We start from the raw sequence: 19,395 nt of genomic DNA, 5'->3' as shown, positions 1-19,395 counted from the left end.
TTCTGATCCTTCTTAGCCGTTCTCGCAACAGCTAGGTCCGCGTCGGAGTTCCGATCGGGCTCTGAAACGGATTTAACCTAGATAGGTGGCTTCTTGGACTTGGTCTGTGGTGAAGGGAGGGGTTGTGATGCGAGGTTTCGCCGGCAAGTTTTCTCAAAACCCTTGCTTGTGGAGTCGGACATGCGTGTATGGGTACAGTAGTGCATCCCTGCAGGGTGAAATCTTATCGATAAGCCGTGTCCGCGGTTATGGACGACTTGGAGATGTTTAACTCGATCATAGAACAACTTACACCTTATTTCATGTTGCTAATAATTTGCCAATAAAACTCTTTCAAAAGTGTGTGTGCCTTTGCAATACCTCTTGGCGAAGGGGGATCACATTGGCTGGGTTTTGTTTGCAGAGTATAGAACTGCTAGATTATACGCTCTCTCACCTTCTCTAATAGACGAATGTTGTAGCGTGTCTCTATTGGTTAGTTGCTTTGCTGCCGCTAAACTCCACATATAGCCGGGTGAAGTTTATGCCGCCCACCAGCGAGCATAGCTGGTCCTGTCTCGCAAGTACGTGCCATTGGTACTTACCCTCGTTTTTCTCCCTCTTTTTTCGGAACCCGCTTTTCGACAAAACAGGTACGACAGATGATGAGGAGTACATTGGAGGCTACTTCGTTGAGTTCACGGGCGACGACCTCGTCGAGTAGCGGGATCGCTCCTAAGGCGGCAGCCTGTGGCTTGTTGGTTATGGACCCCGCTTGGTTATCTTTAGGACTCTTAGTCCCATTTGGATCTTGTCTGTACTCAGACTATTTGCTACCTCTATGTATGATGTACTGATGGGATATGTGTCCCTTTGCGTGTCATTTGTATCTTGCTCAGTAGAGGGCGTTGCTATATATGAACCTTTATTTCCATCTTTTGTGTCATAGATAGTCATGTTGTGATATTGAATCTGTATTCTACCCTTGTATCATGTGCACCGTGCGTGTATGTGTGAAGTGCACAGGAAGGTGAAGCACTCAGGCTTGGAAAGCCTAACGTGAGCCTATGAGGTGGGTGTTGTGTGCATGGGCGTGTCGAGCTGTTGCTTGGCCTACCCATAAGCTTGGGAATGCGAGGCGACCTCACGGTCATTTGTAGTGACCTCATGCACATAAACCCCTCGTACCTGCGCGCTCTGGGTTTTCCTACTCCTGGGGCTTACAGACTTGGTATCAGAGCAGGACTGCCTTTAGGAGCCCTTGCAGCGGACGAAGTTGTGTCTAGAAACTCATATTTTAGTAGCTACATAGGAAAATTTTATGCGCGAGAGTAGGAATTCCTTTTACTTCTTATCCCACCCACCCACCCTCTGGTAAGGAAGTGTAACGGTTTTACTCTATTCTTATCTTGTTTCACCTAGGTTTGGACGTGTTCGGGGAAACCATAGTGCCATAGGGAAAAATGTATTTTTGAAAATTTTATGTACTATGGTTGCTTCAATATCATCTGCTATCAATCTCCACCATATAATCTGTTCCTTTGCAATGTTGGTATTTTCATGCCAACATGCTCTCTCCGTTGTTCTGGTGCTATCTCGACCACTTCTTTGTTCCGGTGCATATATCAACCTTCCTTGTTGTTCTCTTCCAATATGCATAACAAGTGCCCACACGACCCAAGTTATTGGCACTTGTTAATGCTAAAATTCTATATAGCTACATATCACTATCTTGCGAGATATGTGAAGTATTCTTGTTGCTATCCTCTAACCTTCTACATGCTAGGGCTAGCTCCCGTGTGCTTGAATTCTTGTACATTGATGATAGCTATGTCATGTCTCTTGTTATCTTCTAAAGTTCTCGTTAAGCACTAATATTGGGTTTTTATTATCCATGATTGTGCTAACCTTGGTGTCCTTACTCAGAATGGAGAGTGGTGAAGATGATCCTCCACCTGAAGTGGACCAAGCTCTGGTTAAAATGGCGCAAGTCCTAAATCTGATGCAGCTAAACCAGGACAGAATCAATGGTGGCAATGCACGTGTCACTATTCAGGAGTTTCTCCAGCTCAACCCGCGCACTTTTGATGTCACCGCAGAGCCAATTGATGCTGATGATTGGTTACGCGAGATGAACAAGACTATCAGTGTGACACATGTGGCTGATGAGGACCGTGTTCCGTATGTGACATATCTTCTTCGTGGAGTTTCAGCCGCATGGTGGGACAATCATCTGCTGATGAAAGCACCAGATGCAATCATTACCTGGGATGAGTTTCAGCTGCTTTTCAAGCGTCATCACATCCCTGACAGCATCATGGAGAGAAAGCGAGAAGAGTTCTGCAATTTGTCTCAAGGCAACAACACTGTGCTGGCTTATAGAGATGCTTTCTTAAAACTGGCTCGTTATGCTGGAGATGAGGTATCTACGGATGCCAAAAAGCAAGCCATGTTTCACAAAGGCCTGAACCCAGAGATCAAGTATGCTATACTCTTGGTCAAGTGCAATACCTTCGAGGAGCTCGTTAACACAGCGCTCCAAGAAGAGTATGGTCGTGCAATGCTAGAAGACTCTCGTAAGCGCTCTCGTGAAGCAGCTTCTTCCTCAGCAACTGCTATGCCTCCTCGGAAACGTAGGATTTGGGTTCCTTATGCTGCTCCTGCACAACCCACCTACATGCCTGAACCGAGTGGTTTTGTTTCCCCCCCCCCCCCCCCCGTTGTTGTTCCAAGGGGCTCTCAAGTTCATCAAAGGTCTGGCAGTCAAGCTAAGCAAAGTTACCGTGTTGATGCTCAGCAAAGGCCTAGTTATGAAGTTCTGGCAAGACCAATGGGTCCTCGCCCTTCTGCAAAAGTTTGCTTCAAGTGTGGTGATCCAGGACACACTTCACGCAACTGCTATCAGAACAAGTCTCTACAACCGTCAAAGGCTTTCAACTATAACAATAAGCCTGGTACGAGAAGTGTATGGGTGAACAATGTCACAGCTGTCCAAGCAAAAAGGGCACCTGATATCGTGCTTGGTGTTCTTCCTGTGAACTCGATCTCAGCAAAAGTTCTGTTTGATACCGGAGCATCACTTTCCTTTGTCTCTCAAAAGTTTGCTCTATCTCATGGGTTGCCTTTGGTTCCTTTGCCCAATAAATTCACGGTGAACTCTCCAGGAGCGCATATGTTTGTTTCTGAGATAAGCCATGGGAATCAAATTCTCATCGGAAGCTATATGTTTCTTGCTTCACTCATAGCTCTCGGCATGTCGGACATTGATGTCATTCTCGGCATGGATTGGTTGAAGGCCAACAAAGCTGTTATTGATTGTGCCAAGCATTCAGTTTCCCTTCCTACTTCGACAGGCCACATAGTCTATTCACCTTCTGAGACACCTTCCGTTCAGCTCTTCGCTTTGAATCCTAGCTCTCTTCCGGAGCTTGAGTCTATACCGGTGGTTTGCGACTTTCCCGATGTCTTTCCTGAAGAACTTCCGGGTATGCCACCTGACAGGGCTGTTGAGTTCGTTATCGAGCTAGAACCTGGTACCGCTCCTATCTCCAAGCGGCCTTATAAAATGGGTCCAAATGAGTTGGCTGAACTCAAGAGGCAGCTTGACGAGTTGCAAAAACTTGGTTTCATTCAGCCAAGTACTTCTCCATGGGGATGTCCTACCATCTTCGTCAAGAAAAAGGATAAAACTGATCGATTGGTGGTTGACTACCGCCCTCTCAATGAGAAAACGATCAACAATACATATCCTCTTCCTCGCATCAATGAGCTCTTTGATCAGCTTGCGGGTGCAACTGTGTTCTCTAAGATGGATTTGAGAAGTGGTTATCACCAAATCAAAATCCGCAAAGAGGATGTACCCAAGACAGCCTTCAAAACTCGCTATGGTCTGTATGAATACACCGTCATGTCCTTTGGTCTCACAAATGCTCCAGCCACATTCTCTCGCCTGATGAACTACATTTTCATGGAGTATCTGGACAAGTTTGTGGTAGTCTATCTCGATGATATCCTTGTCTACTCCAAGTCCAATGAGGAGCATGAAGAGCATCTTCGCCTCATCCTCCTGAAGCTTCGTGAACATCGCCTTTATGCCAAGTTCTCTAAATGTGAATTCTGGCTTCCTCAAGTCGTCTATCTTGGCCATGTCATTTCTGGAAAAGGCATTGCTGTCAATCCTGAAACCGTCAAGGAAATCGTTGAATGGCTTCCTCCGAAGAATGTCAAGCAAGTGAGAAGTTTCCTCGGTTTGGCAAGTTACTGCCGCCGCTTCGTCGAGAATTTCTCCAAGATCGCCAAGCCTCTTACCGATCTCCTCAAGAAAGACAAGAAGTTCCTTTGGTCTCCTCAATGCCAGGAAAGTTTTGACCTCCTCAAGCAGAAGCTCACTTCGACACCAGTTCTTGTTCTACCAGATACTTCCAAACCTTTCCAGATATTCTGTGATGCCTCTCTTCATGGACTAGGCGCTGTCCTCATGCAAGAACGTCAAGTCGTGGCATATGCTTCTCGTCAGTTGAAAAAGCATGAGCTCAACTATCCCACACATGATCTCGAGCTTGCAGCTAGTGTTACATGCTTTAATAACATGGCGCCAATACTTGTTGGGCAACAAATGTGAGATCTTCACCGACCACAAGAGTCTCAAATACATCTTCACACAACCCAACTTGAACCTCCGTCAAACGAGATGGATGGAAACCATCAAGGACTTTGATCTGTCTATCAGCTACACTCCAGGCAAAGCTAATGTCATGGCTGACGCCCTTAGTCGCAAGTCCTATTGCAACAACCTCACGATTCAAGAAAGTCAACCTGCTCTTTATGAAGAATTCAGGAAATTGAATCTTGAGCTCGTTCCCCAAGGATACCTTGCAAACTTGGTGATCACGCAGACTCTTGAAGATAAGATACGAACCGGACAGCTAAGAGATGGTTGTATCAAAAACATCAAAGAGAACATGCACAAGCCCAAGTACAAGCCTTTCTCTATCGACGACAAGGGAACTCTCTTCTTCCAAGGTCGAATCGTTGTTCCGAAGGATCCCAACCTGAGAAGCCTCATTCTCAAAGAAGCTCATGACACTCCTCTTTCTATCCATCCTGGCAGCACAAAGATGTATCATGACATCAAGTCTACCTATTGGTGGACTAGGATGAAAAGTGATATTGCTCGATATGTCTCAGAATGTGATGTCTGTCGCCGTGTCAAAGCAGAACATCAGAGACCTGCCGGTGTCCTCCAACCCTTGAAAATTCCTGAGTGGAAATGGGATAAGATTGAGATGGACTTCAGTAATCGGTTTTCCAAAGTCTCGCAAAGGCAATGATGCTATCTTCGTGGTAATCGACCGTCTTTCCAAGGTTGCTCACTTCCTTCCTGTCAAAGAGACAATATCTGCTAGTCAGTTGGCTGAGCTCTACACAACAAAGATTGTTTCTCTTCATGGTGTTCCCTTTGAAATAAGCTCTGATCGCGGAAGTATCTTCACTTCCAGATTTTGGGCAAGCTTTCAGAAAGCTATGGGAACTAATCTGCTCTTCAGCACAGCTTACCATCCACAAACGAGTGGGCAAGTCGAAAGAGTCAATCAGATTCTTGAGGACATGCTCCGTGCCTGTGTTATCTCCTTCGGCATGAAATGGGAAGAATGTCTTCCATTCGCTGAGTTCTCTTAGAACAACAGCTATCAAGCCAGTTTGGGCATGGCACCCTTCGAAGCTCTCTATGGTCGCAAATGCAGAACACCTCTAAACTGGTCTGAAACCGGTGAAAGGAAAATATTTGGCCCCGATGTCATCAACGAGGCTGAAGAAAAGGTGCGAATCATTCGTGACAATCCGAAGATAGCACAATCTCGGCAGAAAAGCTATTATGATAGCAAGCACCGTGATATGTTATATCATCCCGGTGATCAAGCCTACCTTCGTGTTACTCCTATGAGGGGCACTCATCGCTTTGGTATCAAAGGCAAGCTGGCGCCAAGATACATTGGTCCCTTCAAAGTTCTAGCAAAGCGTGGTGAAGTCGCTTACCTCCTTGAACTTCCTGAGAAGCTCTCAAAAGTGCACGATGTCTTCCACGTGTCACAACTCAAGAAGTGCTTCAAAGATCCGGACCGTGCGGTTGATCACGAGTCCATCGACCTCCAAGAAGACCTCTCCTACAAAGAGCATCCCGTTCGGATTCTTGATGAAGCTGAACGTCGAACTCGCAACAACTCTGTCAAGTTCCTCAAGGTGCAGTGGTCGCACCATTCCGATAAAGAAGCAACTTGGGAGCGGGAAGATCAACTCCGTTCCGAGTACCCGTCCCTTTTCTCTTCTTCCTGAGAATCTCGGGGCGCGATTCCTTCAAGGGGGGACGTTTGTAACATCCCAAGAGTAACACCTAGATCCTTTTTACCTTTCTTGCATTGTTATCATCTCAACATGTTGCATTCATGCATATCACCACCTTTGGCTTTTATAAATTGCATTTGGTTTTGGCTTTGTTTTGTTTGCTTCTTGTTCTTCCTCTCTTCCTCTCTCTTGGTTCATCCCCTCCCTCTTGTGATGTTCCAAGAAAAGCTAACAAGCCAACCTATCCTTCCACTTGATCTATATTTCAAATAGGTCATGCCAAAATTTTCTTTTATATGGTTGCTATAAACCTACCCTCTCTTTCTATTTTGCAATGCTAATAATAAGATGATCTTGAGTTGGGTTTCTTCCTTCTCCAATTATTTTGGTTTCTACTAAAATTCTCTTTACCTCCCTCTTATTCTTTCTTGTTTTATTTTCCTCAAGCTTACCATGTTGGTATACAATGCTTGAGTTCTTCTCTGAATTCAAAATGCAGTTCAACATTGTCTCATCTCAATTTCAGAAAAGTTTGGAAAAGAAAGGGAAGAAATAAAAACAAAAAATAAATAAAGAGAAGGAGAAAAACCTAACATCCCAGCCTATACTAACCTAACGCTACAGCCATCTATCTAGCTAGTCTAAGTTTCTAACCAACCCAACACACCTAGCAACCCAACACGGCAGCCCTTCTTTGGCCCAGCCCAGCTCCAACGTGTGGAGGGAGTCCCTGTTCGTCGTCTTCATCATGTACGACTACCTCCAGCGCCACATGATCCTTCCCCCCTTCGTGGATGCTTGCCACCTGCTGCCCCCTCTCTTAAGCAACACCAGCAGCTCCTCCAACCCTAGCCCTCTTCCTCCACCGAGCCGCCGCCACCTTCTCCTCCTTCCCTGGAAAAACCCCACGGAGCAAATTATCACCGCCGTCTACCTCCTGCCGCCGTCGCCATGAGCGCCGCCGAGGTGACCTGAGTACGGGAATGGGATCACGGTGACCTCCTCGTCCTCGACGTCTTCTTCACGGAGCACGCAGACGCCGCAGCTGCTTGTCTTCCTCACCATCTGCAACCAAGGTAGTCAGAATCCCGATCCTACTACCGGAATCCTACGATTTGACGATCTTACATCACCGTATCGATCCAAATCCCACTATGAATCCCAATCGGGTAGAATCCATGTTGAGTCCCGATCCAAATCATAGAATCCTTTACAATAATATAGAATCTCGATCCTTTTTATGGATTTTTTGATTCTACCAACTCACTATTTCTCCCATCCACTAAACCTACAAGGATATTACTTAAACATCCCAAGCCCTTTTCACTTGCTTCCCTACCCTTTATTTGCCTACCAAATTTCAAATGATCTATCGCTAGAACATTATTGCTAGAAACTTTATGGATTATTATTTTTATCTCCATTATACTATTAAACAAATTTTGTTCTTGATAAAAATATCTTATCTGAGTAAGTATGGTAGGATTCTAGATTCTACGATTCGATACTACGACTCGATTCTGCCCGACGAAAATCGACCCGAGTCCAAATCCCGACTCTGACTACCTTGTCTGCAACAGCAACCCCGGCCACCCTTCTTCTTCCTCGTCGTCGGCAACCCTCCGCTGCTTCCCCCTCTTCAACGACGACCCAGGGTGAGCAGCCTTCCTTCCTACATCTCTCCTGCATGTCTCTATGTCGCTGCTCCATCACATGTGCGAAGATCTGAGCGAGATCGAACCGATAAAACGAAACAAACGGTTCCAGTTTTTCTGTTTCGAGGTGGCTACTTCCGATGATCTTTTCCGGCGATCTACTCCACTCCAGCGCACGTACTTCACACCGTTGGAAAGCTGAGAGTGAGGGCTACAACTTTGCCTTTGGAAGAACTCATTTTCATCCGCTGTAGACGACGCCATCTTCGTTCAAAGATCTGTCCAGAAAACAGTTTTCAGTTTTGCTGTTACTCGGCCATGTCGAGGTCACGTCTTCCGGCGAGTTTTGCCACCACCACAGCCCACCAAAACCACCCAAACCAAACGCATTGGAATCTTGGTATATCCAGTATGCTCAAATTGTTGAGGGCCTTGCCTAGAAACACCTAGATTCATCGCTTTCGACACTTTAAAAACTGTGCAGAAACGCTTCTACAGTAAACAGCAACTGTCACAGTTTCAGTTTCGACTGTCAGATATTCATTTTTGCCCCTGCCTATTTTCAAACGTTTTAAAATTGCATTTTCCAAAATCCAAATCACACAAACTTTATATGCTGGAGTATCAGAAAAACAAGATCTATCCATCTATTAAGTTTGTTCCAACTTTTGAACAATATAAAATCTGACCACTTTATAATTTGGGATTAAATTGCTATAACTTGCATAATTCATAACTTCTAACCTAAAATTCCAACATGCTTTATATCTTTTTGCATCAGAAAAACATGAGGAATTCAAATATTAACTTGTCATGCATCATAGCCCCCTGCCTGGTTCGGCCTAATTAAAAATCTGCAACTATAACTAAATGTTATGTGTGGGTGTCTATCATTTCTTGCTATATTTGAACACCCCACTTAATTTTGCTATACATGAAACCTTGCACATATTATCTTGCCATGCCGTCATGCATCATATTGCGCATTGCATTTCCTTGTATTGATTTGTGCCATTACTTTTCTTGTATGTGCTATTTGGTTCTTCTCGAGTAGACGCCGACGCAGAGCAGTTCGAGCAGGAGTTCGAGTACCACCCCGAGGAGGATCGCGCTTGTGTCACTACTCCTGATCTGACAGGCGAGCCCACCCCTTCACATATTTTACATTTTCATGCTCTTTTGATCTATTGCTACCCCTATGTTGCGATTCTGTTGTGTCACGTGACCTATTCCACCTGTTACCCTATATGATCCGAGATACACCTCCTTGCCCTACCTGATGTTTGTTGTTTGCCAGTTTTGCGAGTCTTAGGCGAGTTTAGGGTTTTGTTGATATCTCGAAATGTTCGGGGTATCTCGTTGGGTAGTTGTTTTACTTCTATATCTGTTGTTGGAGATAATCATGGCTCACCCTATTGATAATATTAAAATGGATAAGAAGAGGCATCGGTGGGTCAACTGTATATTTTGGTTTTACCATGGCTCACTTGTGTCCAATTTTATAATTAGGATGAGTTCTTGTTTTCTGATCCAAGACTGAGCGCACTAACCACACGTGGGAGGTTTCACTGGGGCCCCCCTCGACCTATTACCGGAACTGCTTCCACTGTCCAAGTGCCACAAATAGATTTGTAACGTTTTGTTTCTCTTGGGCGTGCAAGCTTGTTTCCTTGTGGTCAGATGATATGATGTACTTTTGGGGAAGCCGTGAGTGCCTTGTAACCCCGTTGTCTCTTGCACGCTCGTAGGTGCGGTCCGCATTGTTAAGAGGTCATCCTCTAGTGGGCTCTGATCCTTCTTAGCCGTTCTCGCAACAGCTAGGTCCGCGTCGGAGTTCCGATCGGGCTCTGAAACGGATTTAACCTAGATAGGTGGCTTCTTGGACTTGGTCTGTGGTGAAGGGAGGGGTTGTGATGCGAGGTTTCGCCGGCAAGTTTTCTCAAAACCCTTGCTTGTGGAGTCGGACATGCGTGTATGGGTACAGTAGTGCATCCCTGCAGGGTGAAATCTTATCGATAAGCCGTGTCCGCGGTTATGGACGACTTGGAGATGTTTAACTCGATCATAGAACAACTTACACCTTATTTCATGTTGCTAATAATTTGCCAATAAAACTCTTTCAAAAGTGTGTGTGCCTTTGCAATACCTCTTGGCGAAGGGGGATCACATTGGCTGGGTTTTGTTTGCAGAGTATAGAACTGCTAGATTATGCGCTCTCTCACCTTCTCTAATAGACGAATGTTGTAGCGTGTCTCTATTGGTTAGTTGCTTTGCTGCCGCTAAACTCCACATATAGCCGGGTGAAGTTTATACCGCCCACCAGCGAGCATAGTTGGTCCTGTCTCGCAAGTACGTGCCATTGGTACTTACCCTCGTTTTTCTCCCTCTTTTTCCGGAACCCGCTTTTCGACAAAACAGGTACGACAGATGATGAGGAGTACATTGGAGGCTACTTCGTTGAGTTCACGGGCGACGACCTCGTCGAGTAGCAGGATCGCTCCTAAGGCAGCAGCCTGTGGCTTGTTGGTTATGGACCCCGCTTGGTTATCTTTAGGACTCTTAGTCCCATTTGGATCTTGTCTGTACTCAGACTATTTGCTACCTCTATGTATGATGTACTGATGGGATATGTGTCTCTTTACGTGTCATTTGTATCTTGCTCAGTAGAGCGTTGCTATATATGAACCTTTATTTCCATCTTTTGTGTCATAGATAGTCATGTTGTGATATTGAATCTGTATTCTACCCTTGTATCCTGTGCACCGTGCGTGTATGTGTGAAGTGCACAGGAAGGTGAAGCACTCAGGCTTGGAAAGCCTAACGTGAGCCTATGAGGTGGGTGTTGTGTGCATGGGCGTGTCGAGCTGTTGCTTGGCCTACCCATAAGCTTGGGAATGCGAGGCGACCTCACGGTCCTTTGTAGTGACCTCATGCACATAAACCCCTCGTACCTGCGCGCTCTGGGTTTTCCTACTCCTGGGGCTTACAGGTACCCGATAAAATATGACTGGGACTCGACAGAATGGTAAGACCTTACGCGGCACCTGTCGAAGTTTACACCAGTATCCCGAGATCATGTTCAGGGACGTGATCTTGAAGTAGGTTTTTGCGGATTGCCACTAGAGCAGTTAACTAGTACCTGATCCGTCAGATGAACTAGCCCCAATCACCATTATCCCTGTAAATATAGAAATTCGTATGAAGAAATATAGAGAAGTTTAAAGCTATAGAATAAAACTAAACAGTGGAGATTTTCCTTGATTCTGCGATTCAAGCAAAATCTCGGGGGCTACTGACATAGGCATCCCCAATGGGCCTGCCGAAGATAGTACCCGGGGTTTACTGAAGGCCCATGACTCGAAGAATAAGAAGAATCGGAAGTCCAAGTTGTTGTTAAGGAAAGCTAGAGTTGTATTAGGAGAGGATGTTTGTAATCTTGCGGGATGAGTTAGAAACCTTCCCGGACTCTGTAACTTGTACAATACGAATCCCTCGGCTCCACCTCCTATATAAGGGGGAGTCGAGGGACAAAGAAAGCATCGAATCTACTGTCAACACAACCCTAGTTTTATATTCGTCGAGTACTTTTCGGCTGAAATCTTCGAGATCTACTTGCCATCTACATCTAACTAAACCCTAGTCTACAATCCGTAGGCATTGACAAGTTGATACCTTGTCATACACCCTTAAAGGTGTATCAATCATACAGAAAAAAGGCCAAAGACGACCGATGTTTGACATTGTAACACTGACTATTCATATACTCCAATATAAAACTGAATAGTAACATCAATAACGAAACCCTTCATTCACTCAATCTATTGTTTCTTCCTCCAGCTCGGCGGTTATTCCACATAGGCTCAAATCTAGTGGAATTCTTCTCGGCCAAACCCTTGGATGGGGTGTAACTTATGTGCCTTGGTGAGCCGCTAAACATGAGCTACTCCTTACTAATGGCCTCATATGATTTTTTTGTACGTTCACATATTAGGTAAAGACGGAGTAATCTGGTAATTATGTAGAGTCGTTGTGATCTTAACACATGTCGGAGCAACAATGGTTTCGTAAAATATATTTAAGAACTAAGACTTATGAAACTTGTAACGAGCATAGCAAACATTAGCGAATCCATATGTAGAAACATATATTCATATTTGTATTACTTGATAGTACAAAATTATATAATATAGCTTCAACCACGTATGGAAATACCTCTGTTATACTAAAATGATGCAAATTTAAATCTCCTGCATTTTGACTTGGATGCATGTCACTTGTATTGATACGATGTAACTATTCATATGTGTGTGCAGAACTATGTTTATGAACATAATGAAGAAATATTTACTTAAATGGTTCTTCATGTATATGTATTTTAGTTAAACCTAATGTAGACTGTTAATTCATATCTAAATAATGTAAGCATGACCAAACCAATAATCACTAATAATGTGTCCTTCTTTTTAAAGTTTGAGAACACAATGCTTCCTAGAGGTTAACCCCCATCAGAAGTTTTTTGAATCCTTTTTTACTATTGGTTTGTCTTCAGCCGTTTGGAAATATACATGACAATGATTTTCAGGTTAATTTAGAAAAAAAAGGTTTCATGGACTAGGTTGCAATATTTCAGACATTTTCTCCCCGGTTTTGATCATGTTGTGTGTAGACGGATAAAAAAACTTCAGACAAAGTGTATGTGGCATTTCTAATCGATGGATGATGTATGCCATATTCTTTCTATGATAAACCTTTTTCTCCAATTATAACACATAATTTAATGTAATGAGTCACATTTTTAACTTTCACGACCCAAATCATTTCTTCCACCTATGTACCATTTCTTTGGTGACACAAAAACACTTTGATGGGCCATGATGGAGCTTCACTACGGTTAGTTGAAAGATAGGTTAGCATGGCCGCATGGGTATCATACTCTATCGTTGTAGATAGATGTATAGGTTGGCATGGCTGCATAGGTATCCTACTCTGTCGTTGTAGATAGAGGTGGCCGCTTTGCTTGTCACAATGGTTAGTTCTTGATGGTCTATGCAGTGTGCCTCTCCTGAAATCATTTGTAGGTACATTATCAAACCTAGAGAGTTACCTTTAATCATTTCCTCTTACAACAACTAGGTTGTCTTTCCGAAAAAAAAACAACTAGGGTTGTCACAAGAGTCACTACCTATACAGGCACGGAAGGATAGAGAGAAACTAAAATATAGATATAATATTTTAAAAAATAAAATTAAATAAATTGAGTAGAACTAGTGATCATAATACACCCTTACATACTTAAAAGTTCAAAAAAAACTGGAAAAAATAGAGTTCAAAGAAAAGGTATACAAACGAGACTCTACAAAATTCCAACTCTAGACTTAAAATACAATGCAAGAAACCAAAATACACACCAAATTTTTATTCGTATTTTTTTACATTTTAAAATATTTTCTCGATAGCGAGAGCATATTGTCCCATATTTAAAAGTGCATTATCCCTTTTGTGAAATCATTTGCAGGTACATTATCAACATAGAGAGTTCCGGTTAGTCATTCCCTCTTACAACAAGTATGATTGTCACAACCCCTAATTCCATTCACACCAAGACACGTTTGAAAATTGTTCTGCTCATTCCATTTTACCTATAGAAGCAGAAAAGGGTAGGGAGACAGTAAAATAGAGATATAATATTTTTTTAAAGCAAATTGAAATAAAGAGAACAGAACTAGCGACCACAATACACCCTTACATGAATAGAAAGTTCAAAAAATCTGGCAAAAAGTATAGTCCGTAGAAAAGATATGCACACATGACTTTCTCTTTAAAATTTCAACTCTAAACTTAAAATACTCCCTCTGTTTATAAATATAAGACGTTTTAGCTAGCTAATCTAACTTGATTAACCATCTTATATTACTGGATGGAGGAAGTACAGTGCAAGAAAACCAACATGATAATTGCCGTGCGATAGTGCTAACGAACCAAATTCATAGCCTAATTTAGACTAGGTAAACACTTCCTAACGCAGTCCGATGGGAAGCAATTCGTCGGCCTGGTCGGAGGCCGTCCTTCTCACCTTTTCCCTGATTTCTCTGGAAAAAAAAACTTTTCAATCAATATCCCCAAAATTTCCGCCCGGTTATAGATCACAGCCATGTTCTTCTGGTCCTCTCATCGCCCTTCTCCCCAAAACGATCTGATCCTCCTCTCGAGATCGCTCTACACCTTCCCATCCAGGCCGACACCTGTGCCTCCACTTGGTTAGACTAATACGCCAGGAAAAAGGAGCTCCGCCGCGGGAAATTGTCGTCGTGCATCATTGACCACCGCTGCTAATCAGAGGTGGCTCAGGAGGGCCATGAAGCCTACACTCCGGCCGAAGCAGCGGACTGTAGGATGCTTCGACGGACGATCGCTTCAAGGACCACGATTTGGGAGAAGGTAACATGAACTGTTTTTTTAGATGCGTTTATGTGAGATTCTTATGCTTCTACTATTTGCAAGTTGAGTTGAGATTGCTTGAATATTGCTTGGAAGGTAACATGAATATTTTGCAAGTTTGCATAATCTGTAGAAGCACATGAACCCATTTTCTAAATCTGCCCCACACCCAATTTATTGCTTAAAACATTACTTCAGATCAAATTGGTTTTACATCAGAGGAAGATAGCATAACACTGATGCTTCCTGATACTAGTTATGTTTCAGGCACCGGAGCTTCTATGTGGTATTAGTTAGGCTGAGATAGAATAACACTGATGCTTCCAAACCATTTATGTGTTTCTTCCTGAAAGTTTGCATAATATTGTTAATTTGTTTTTTAAATTGTCAGTAGCATTGTATTTTAAATATTGCCCCATGCTTCCTACTTTTTATCATAGATATTGCTCATGGTTCAAGTAAACACATTCCAGATTACCTTTCTTTCCAAATGGCTGCTATCCTCCGGCTACAACTTGAGTACAAGATTACGTTGGTCAACGTTTCTTGTTTGAAGCGCCACCAGTGGGGCGAGCGACTTCTTCGCGCTATTTGGAAGCAGACCAATGTGCTACTTCTAGCTGCTGAGAGCCCTAGGTGGCTGTTGCAGGTCATCGACGAGCCTCTTATGTTTCTGTTGATGCGCATGATCCATTGCTATGACAGGTGGACATCGGTCATTATGCTAGACGACACAAACCCTGTGATTGATTCATATTATATGTAGAAGAAAATTCTGATATTACTTGAAGCAAAAGTTATTTTACTTGTAAGAAAATTGTCAGCTATTTTGTTTCATTGAAACATATATGCTACTTATTTTAGAAGCAATGATGGTATATGCACATATTTGTTTCATTGAAGCATATACTACTTCTTTTGGAAGCAATTATCAGCTATTTTGAAGGCAATGTTGATAGGAACAAATGTTGGTCACAATGGAAGCAAACAGGATGTCCTTTGTAAGCAAATTATATTATTTGTTCAAAGCAATATTAATATAAATAAATATTTGTTGCATATTTTCTATTGTGGAAATAAAGTAGTACCCTCCGAAACATGTCTTAGATTTGTCTAATTTGAAGTACAGAGAGAGTAACAGGTAACAGCTCCAATTGTCATGGAAGCAATTGAGCAGGCCAAGAGAAGCAAAGTATTTCTTCGTGCAAAGCTAAATTAAGTTGTAGAAAATATTTTTGCAACGGTTAGAAACAAGAGTTCGATATGCCATGATTATTCTAAGAAAAATATAACAAGGATATTTCCTCCAAAAAGGGGCTTCCACTGCTGAAAAACAATGCTTCCCTGGTAAGAAACTATATTGTTGTCGCTGGAGAAAGTCCTAATTGATTTCTTTTATTTTATTATTAATCGGAAACCGCTTATAGTTCCCAAAACGATGCGCTGAAAATAAGCTACGAAGTATTGTTTAAACCGGACGTGCATCACGGTGGCAGTTCAAACGGAAAGCATGCAAACTGTTTCCTGGACTCACGGAAAGAGCAAAGCGCAGGTCCGAGCTGCTTCCAATCCTACGGCCAAGCGCAGGTCCGATCGGAAGCAAAAATCGGCATCCGATTCATAGCGCCTCCCGACTAGACTAGCCACTATTGGCATAAAGACTTTTTTTTTTTTACTTCTCGAGCTGTGCTTCAAATTGTAAGTTGCTAGTGGCAAATTCCCCTTCATCCCAAGGTTAACAGTCTGGCCGTCTCCTCCCAATCCCACATCGCCACCAAGTGGCCGGCCATGCTGCTGCGGTACCTCGTACCGCTGTTCCTCGCGGCGGCCGCTGCCACCGCCGCGGCCGCCACTTTCGTGCTCGAGGAGGCCACCATCGAGTCCATCCACCGCGCCTTCGCCGGCGGCGCGCTCACCTCGCGCGGCCTCGTCGAGCTCTACCTGCGCCGCATCGCGTCCCTCGACCCGGCCCTCCACGCCGTGGTGGAGCTGGACGCCGACGGCGCGCTCGCCGCCGCCGACCGCGCCGACGCCGCCCGCCTCCTCGGAGGCGCCGCGCTCCCGCCGCTCCACGGCATTCCCGTGCTCATCAAGGACAACATCGCCGCGGCCGGCGCCTTGAAAGCGACGGCCGGTTCGCTGGCGCTGGTCGGCTCCCGCCCCGCGCGCGACGCCGGCGTGGTCGAGCGGCTCCGGAGCGCCGGCGCGGTGATCCTCGGCACCGCCAGCCTCAGCGAGTGGTGCAACTTCCGTGCCCCAGGCGTCCCCGCCGGCTGGAGCCCCCGCGGCGGCCAGGGCATGGTCCCGCGGCTGGAGCTCATTTATCGGATCAAGGCTGAATCTGAATGACCCTAATCACTTGCTGATGTAGTAGAACCCATACGTGCCGTCAGCGACGACCTGCTCCTCCAGCAGCGGCTCCGCCATTGCGGCGGCGGCAAACATGGTGGCGGTGACGATTGGGACCGAGACGGATGGCTCCATCATGTGCCCCTCCAGCTTCAACACCGTTGTCGGGATTAAGCCCACGGTCGGCCTCACAAGCCGTGCCGGCGTCATCATCATTTCTCCGAGGATGGACACAGTTGGGTAAAATCGACACTGAGCGAATGCTTACATCAATCTAGCAGTGTGATATGGTTTTGCTGCCTGAATTTTAATCTACACACCACTGCAGTGTGCATTGAATTACTTTTGGAAACGTGGCATAAAATTTTCTTGAGTAATTCAGCAATTGTATGGTTTTAATGTGCCCATGTATGTTTGCTCGCTTTACTTTTATGATCTGGTGACACCGGTTTAGTTATTTCATAGTGATGTGATTTACTTGATGCAGGCCAATCTGTAGGACTGTTTCAGATGCAGTATATGTGTTGGAAGCAATCGTTGGTTACGATCCACGGGATGCAGAGGCAACTCACATGGCATCTCAGTATATCCCGGAAGGCGGTTACAGGCAATTCTTGAACATAGATGGTCTAAGAGGCAAGAGGATTGGGATTCTCAGGAAGGATTTCTTCCGGTTTCCCTCAGGATCTATCCAACAGAACGTGTTTGAGGAGCATTTCGACACTATGAGGTGATTCACCACTCTTCTTGTCTGACGGAAATATCTGTTATTCGTAGGTATCAGTCACGTGGATAGTGCTTCACTTTCATATAGAACAAGTGAACACCAGACAACTAATAAGTGGTGCTTTTTTTTTATTTGGATGACTTTAATCTATACAAGTATAAGATCTTGTGCTATGATACACTAAATCACACAAAAACGATGTGCAGTTGTAAGTTTCCTCTGCTCTGATGCATGGTTATGATACTAGCTGACACAATATCATAGGTATGGAGATTGATGATTGATCCCATTGTTGGCACCTAGGCTGGTCTTACACACTTTACTCGTCTTTGAGAAGAACTAGTTATTGCACAACACTATTTCGGACTCCATACACTCTGAATGATATTCTGCACCAGAGTATTATACTGTCAAAATAATGTGCCTCGAAGATGGCAAGAGTTACAAGTTATGGAACAGATGCCACTGCAATGTTTGAAATTTTGAAAATGCCACTGGTTATGAGAAAGACATGTGCGTATATCCTGAATGTCGTTTAGACATCCATTTGCATTTTTCATGCAAAGTACTACTACCTCTGTCCATAAATAGATGTCTTAGATTTATCAAATTTTGAATGTATATAGACACTATTTAGTATATAGATTCATTGAAATTTAGACAAATATAAGACATCTATTTATGAACGGAGGGAGTACTATATGACAGTATCAACATTGAAGGGGGGTGATCAGTCACTGGGGATGATTGAATGAAAGATGGAATGAATTATGACATGTTATCTACTTATTGCTTTTTGTTCATTTTTTTTCTGAATATAGATTATCTTTTCCTAACTTGTGCATGTTGTTAAAAAATTAAAGGCAATTGGGGGCCATCTTGGTGGACAATCTTGAGATACCAAGCATGAATGTCATCAACGATGCAATGCAAAGCGGCGAACGTGCTCTAATGCTCGCCGAGTTCAAGCTGTCCCTCAACTCTTACCTGTCTGAGCTGGCCACCACACCTGTTAAATCATTATCAGACATAATTGAATTCAACGACAAGCATCCTGTCAAGGTAATTACTTTATTTCACCTCATTTCCTAGTTTTTGTTTTTCTTGAACTCAAATAAGATACTTTTGAAATATATGTTACAGGAAAGGATGGCTGAATTCGGCCAGAGTTACCTTGTGCAGTCTGAAGCAACAAACGGCATTGGTCCGACCGAGGAGCGTGCCATTTCCAAACTGAACGAGCTGTGCAAGGAGGGCCTTGAGAAGATTGTGCGAGCCAATCAACTGGACGCAGTCATCGCTCCTGGTGCGTCTGCTCATAGCCTGCTTGCGATCGGTGGCTACCCGGCGATCACTGTCCCGGCCGGATACGGGTCAGATGGCGTTCCTTTCGCGATCTGCTTTGGAGGGTTGAAAGGTTCAGAGCCGAAGCTTATTGAGATTTCTTATTCCTTCGAGCAGGCAACGAAAGTCAGGAGACCTCCACCAGTATTGCAGCATTCTGCCCTTTGATTGTAGTGTTGTTTTTACCTGATTGTATCATTTTCAAGTCTGAAAGAAGAAATAACACTTTCTTGGTGAGAAACATGTACAAGTATGTTAGCATTTTCAGATGTTATCAGTTATCACCATTAATTTCCCATCTTTTTTTTCAGTTCAGGCGTTATTCAACGCTGGGCTCTTCCAGTGGAGGAGACCAGAAAACCTTGTAGTTCTTGCCGTGCATGTTTGATCATCAGGGCATTCTAACCCACGTAGTTGATGCTGACGATGCCGGCGTACAGCCGGACCCTGTCCAAGCGGCTTGGGATATGCACGATCTTATACAGGGTGATGGCGCAGAGGAGAGGCTTGATGCGGCTGCGCACCTCCGTGGTGCAGCTGTGCGGAAGCCCCAGCAGACGT

General features: G+C 44.1%; 2 protein-coding genes across 2 annotated transcripts; both read left to right on the top strand.

Moving 5' to 3' along the window:
- The first annotated feature begins 1,887 nt into the window (after nt 1-1,887).
- On the top strand, nt 1,888-2,787 carry LOC124663440. Its single transcript, XM_047201143.1, has 2 exons — nt 1,888-2,672; nt 2,777-2,787. Exons 1-2 carry the CDS (start codon nt 1,907-1,909, stop codon nt 2,785-2,787), a joined length of 777 nt encoding a protein of 258 aa, XP_047057099.1. The 5' UTR covers nt 1,888-1,906.
- Nucleotides 2,786-19,116, top strand: LOC124699811 (probable amidase At4g34880). Its single transcript, XM_047232054.1, has 6 exons — nt 2,786-3,264; nt 16,268-16,715; nt 16,789-17,003; nt 17,251-17,493; nt 18,354-18,552; nt 18,634-19,116. Exons 1-6 carry the CDS (start codon nt 2,810-2,812, stop codon nt 19,000-19,002), a joined length of 1,929 nt encoding a protein of 642 aa, XP_047088010.1. The 5' UTR covers nt 2,786-2,809; the 3' UTR covers nt 19,003-19,116.
- Nucleotides 19,117-19,395: the final 279 nt, after the last annotated feature.

Source organism: Lolium rigidum, chromosome 1, assembly GCF_022539505.1.
Source record: "Lolium rigidum isolate FL_2022 chromosome 1, APGP_CSIRO_Lrig_0.1, whole genome shotgun sequence".
Classification (NCBI taxonomy): domain Eukaryota; kingdom Viridiplantae; phylum Streptophyta; class Magnoliopsida; order Poales; family Poaceae; genus Lolium; species Lolium rigidum.
Note: the sequence above shows the minus strand (reverse complement) of the source record. Positions and strands in the feature narration are given on the sequence as shown.

Coding starts and splice junctions, on each gene's coding strand:
- LOC124699811 (XM_047232054.1), top strand. CDS start 2,810: ATGGGTCCTCGCCCTTCTGCAAAAGTTTGCTTCAAGTGTGGTGATCCA. Junction 16,716..16,788: donor CCCGCGGCGGCCAGGGCATG/GTCCCGCGGCTG, acceptor CTGATGTAGTAG/AACCCATACGTGCCGTCAGC. Junction 17,494..18,353: donor GAGCATTTCGACACTATGAG/GTGATTCACCAC, acceptor AAAAAATTAAAG/GCAATTGGGGGCCATCTTGG.
- LOC124663440 (XM_047201143.1), top strand. CDS start 1,907: ATGGAGAGTGGTGAAGATGATCCTCCACCTGAAGTGGACCAAGCTCTG.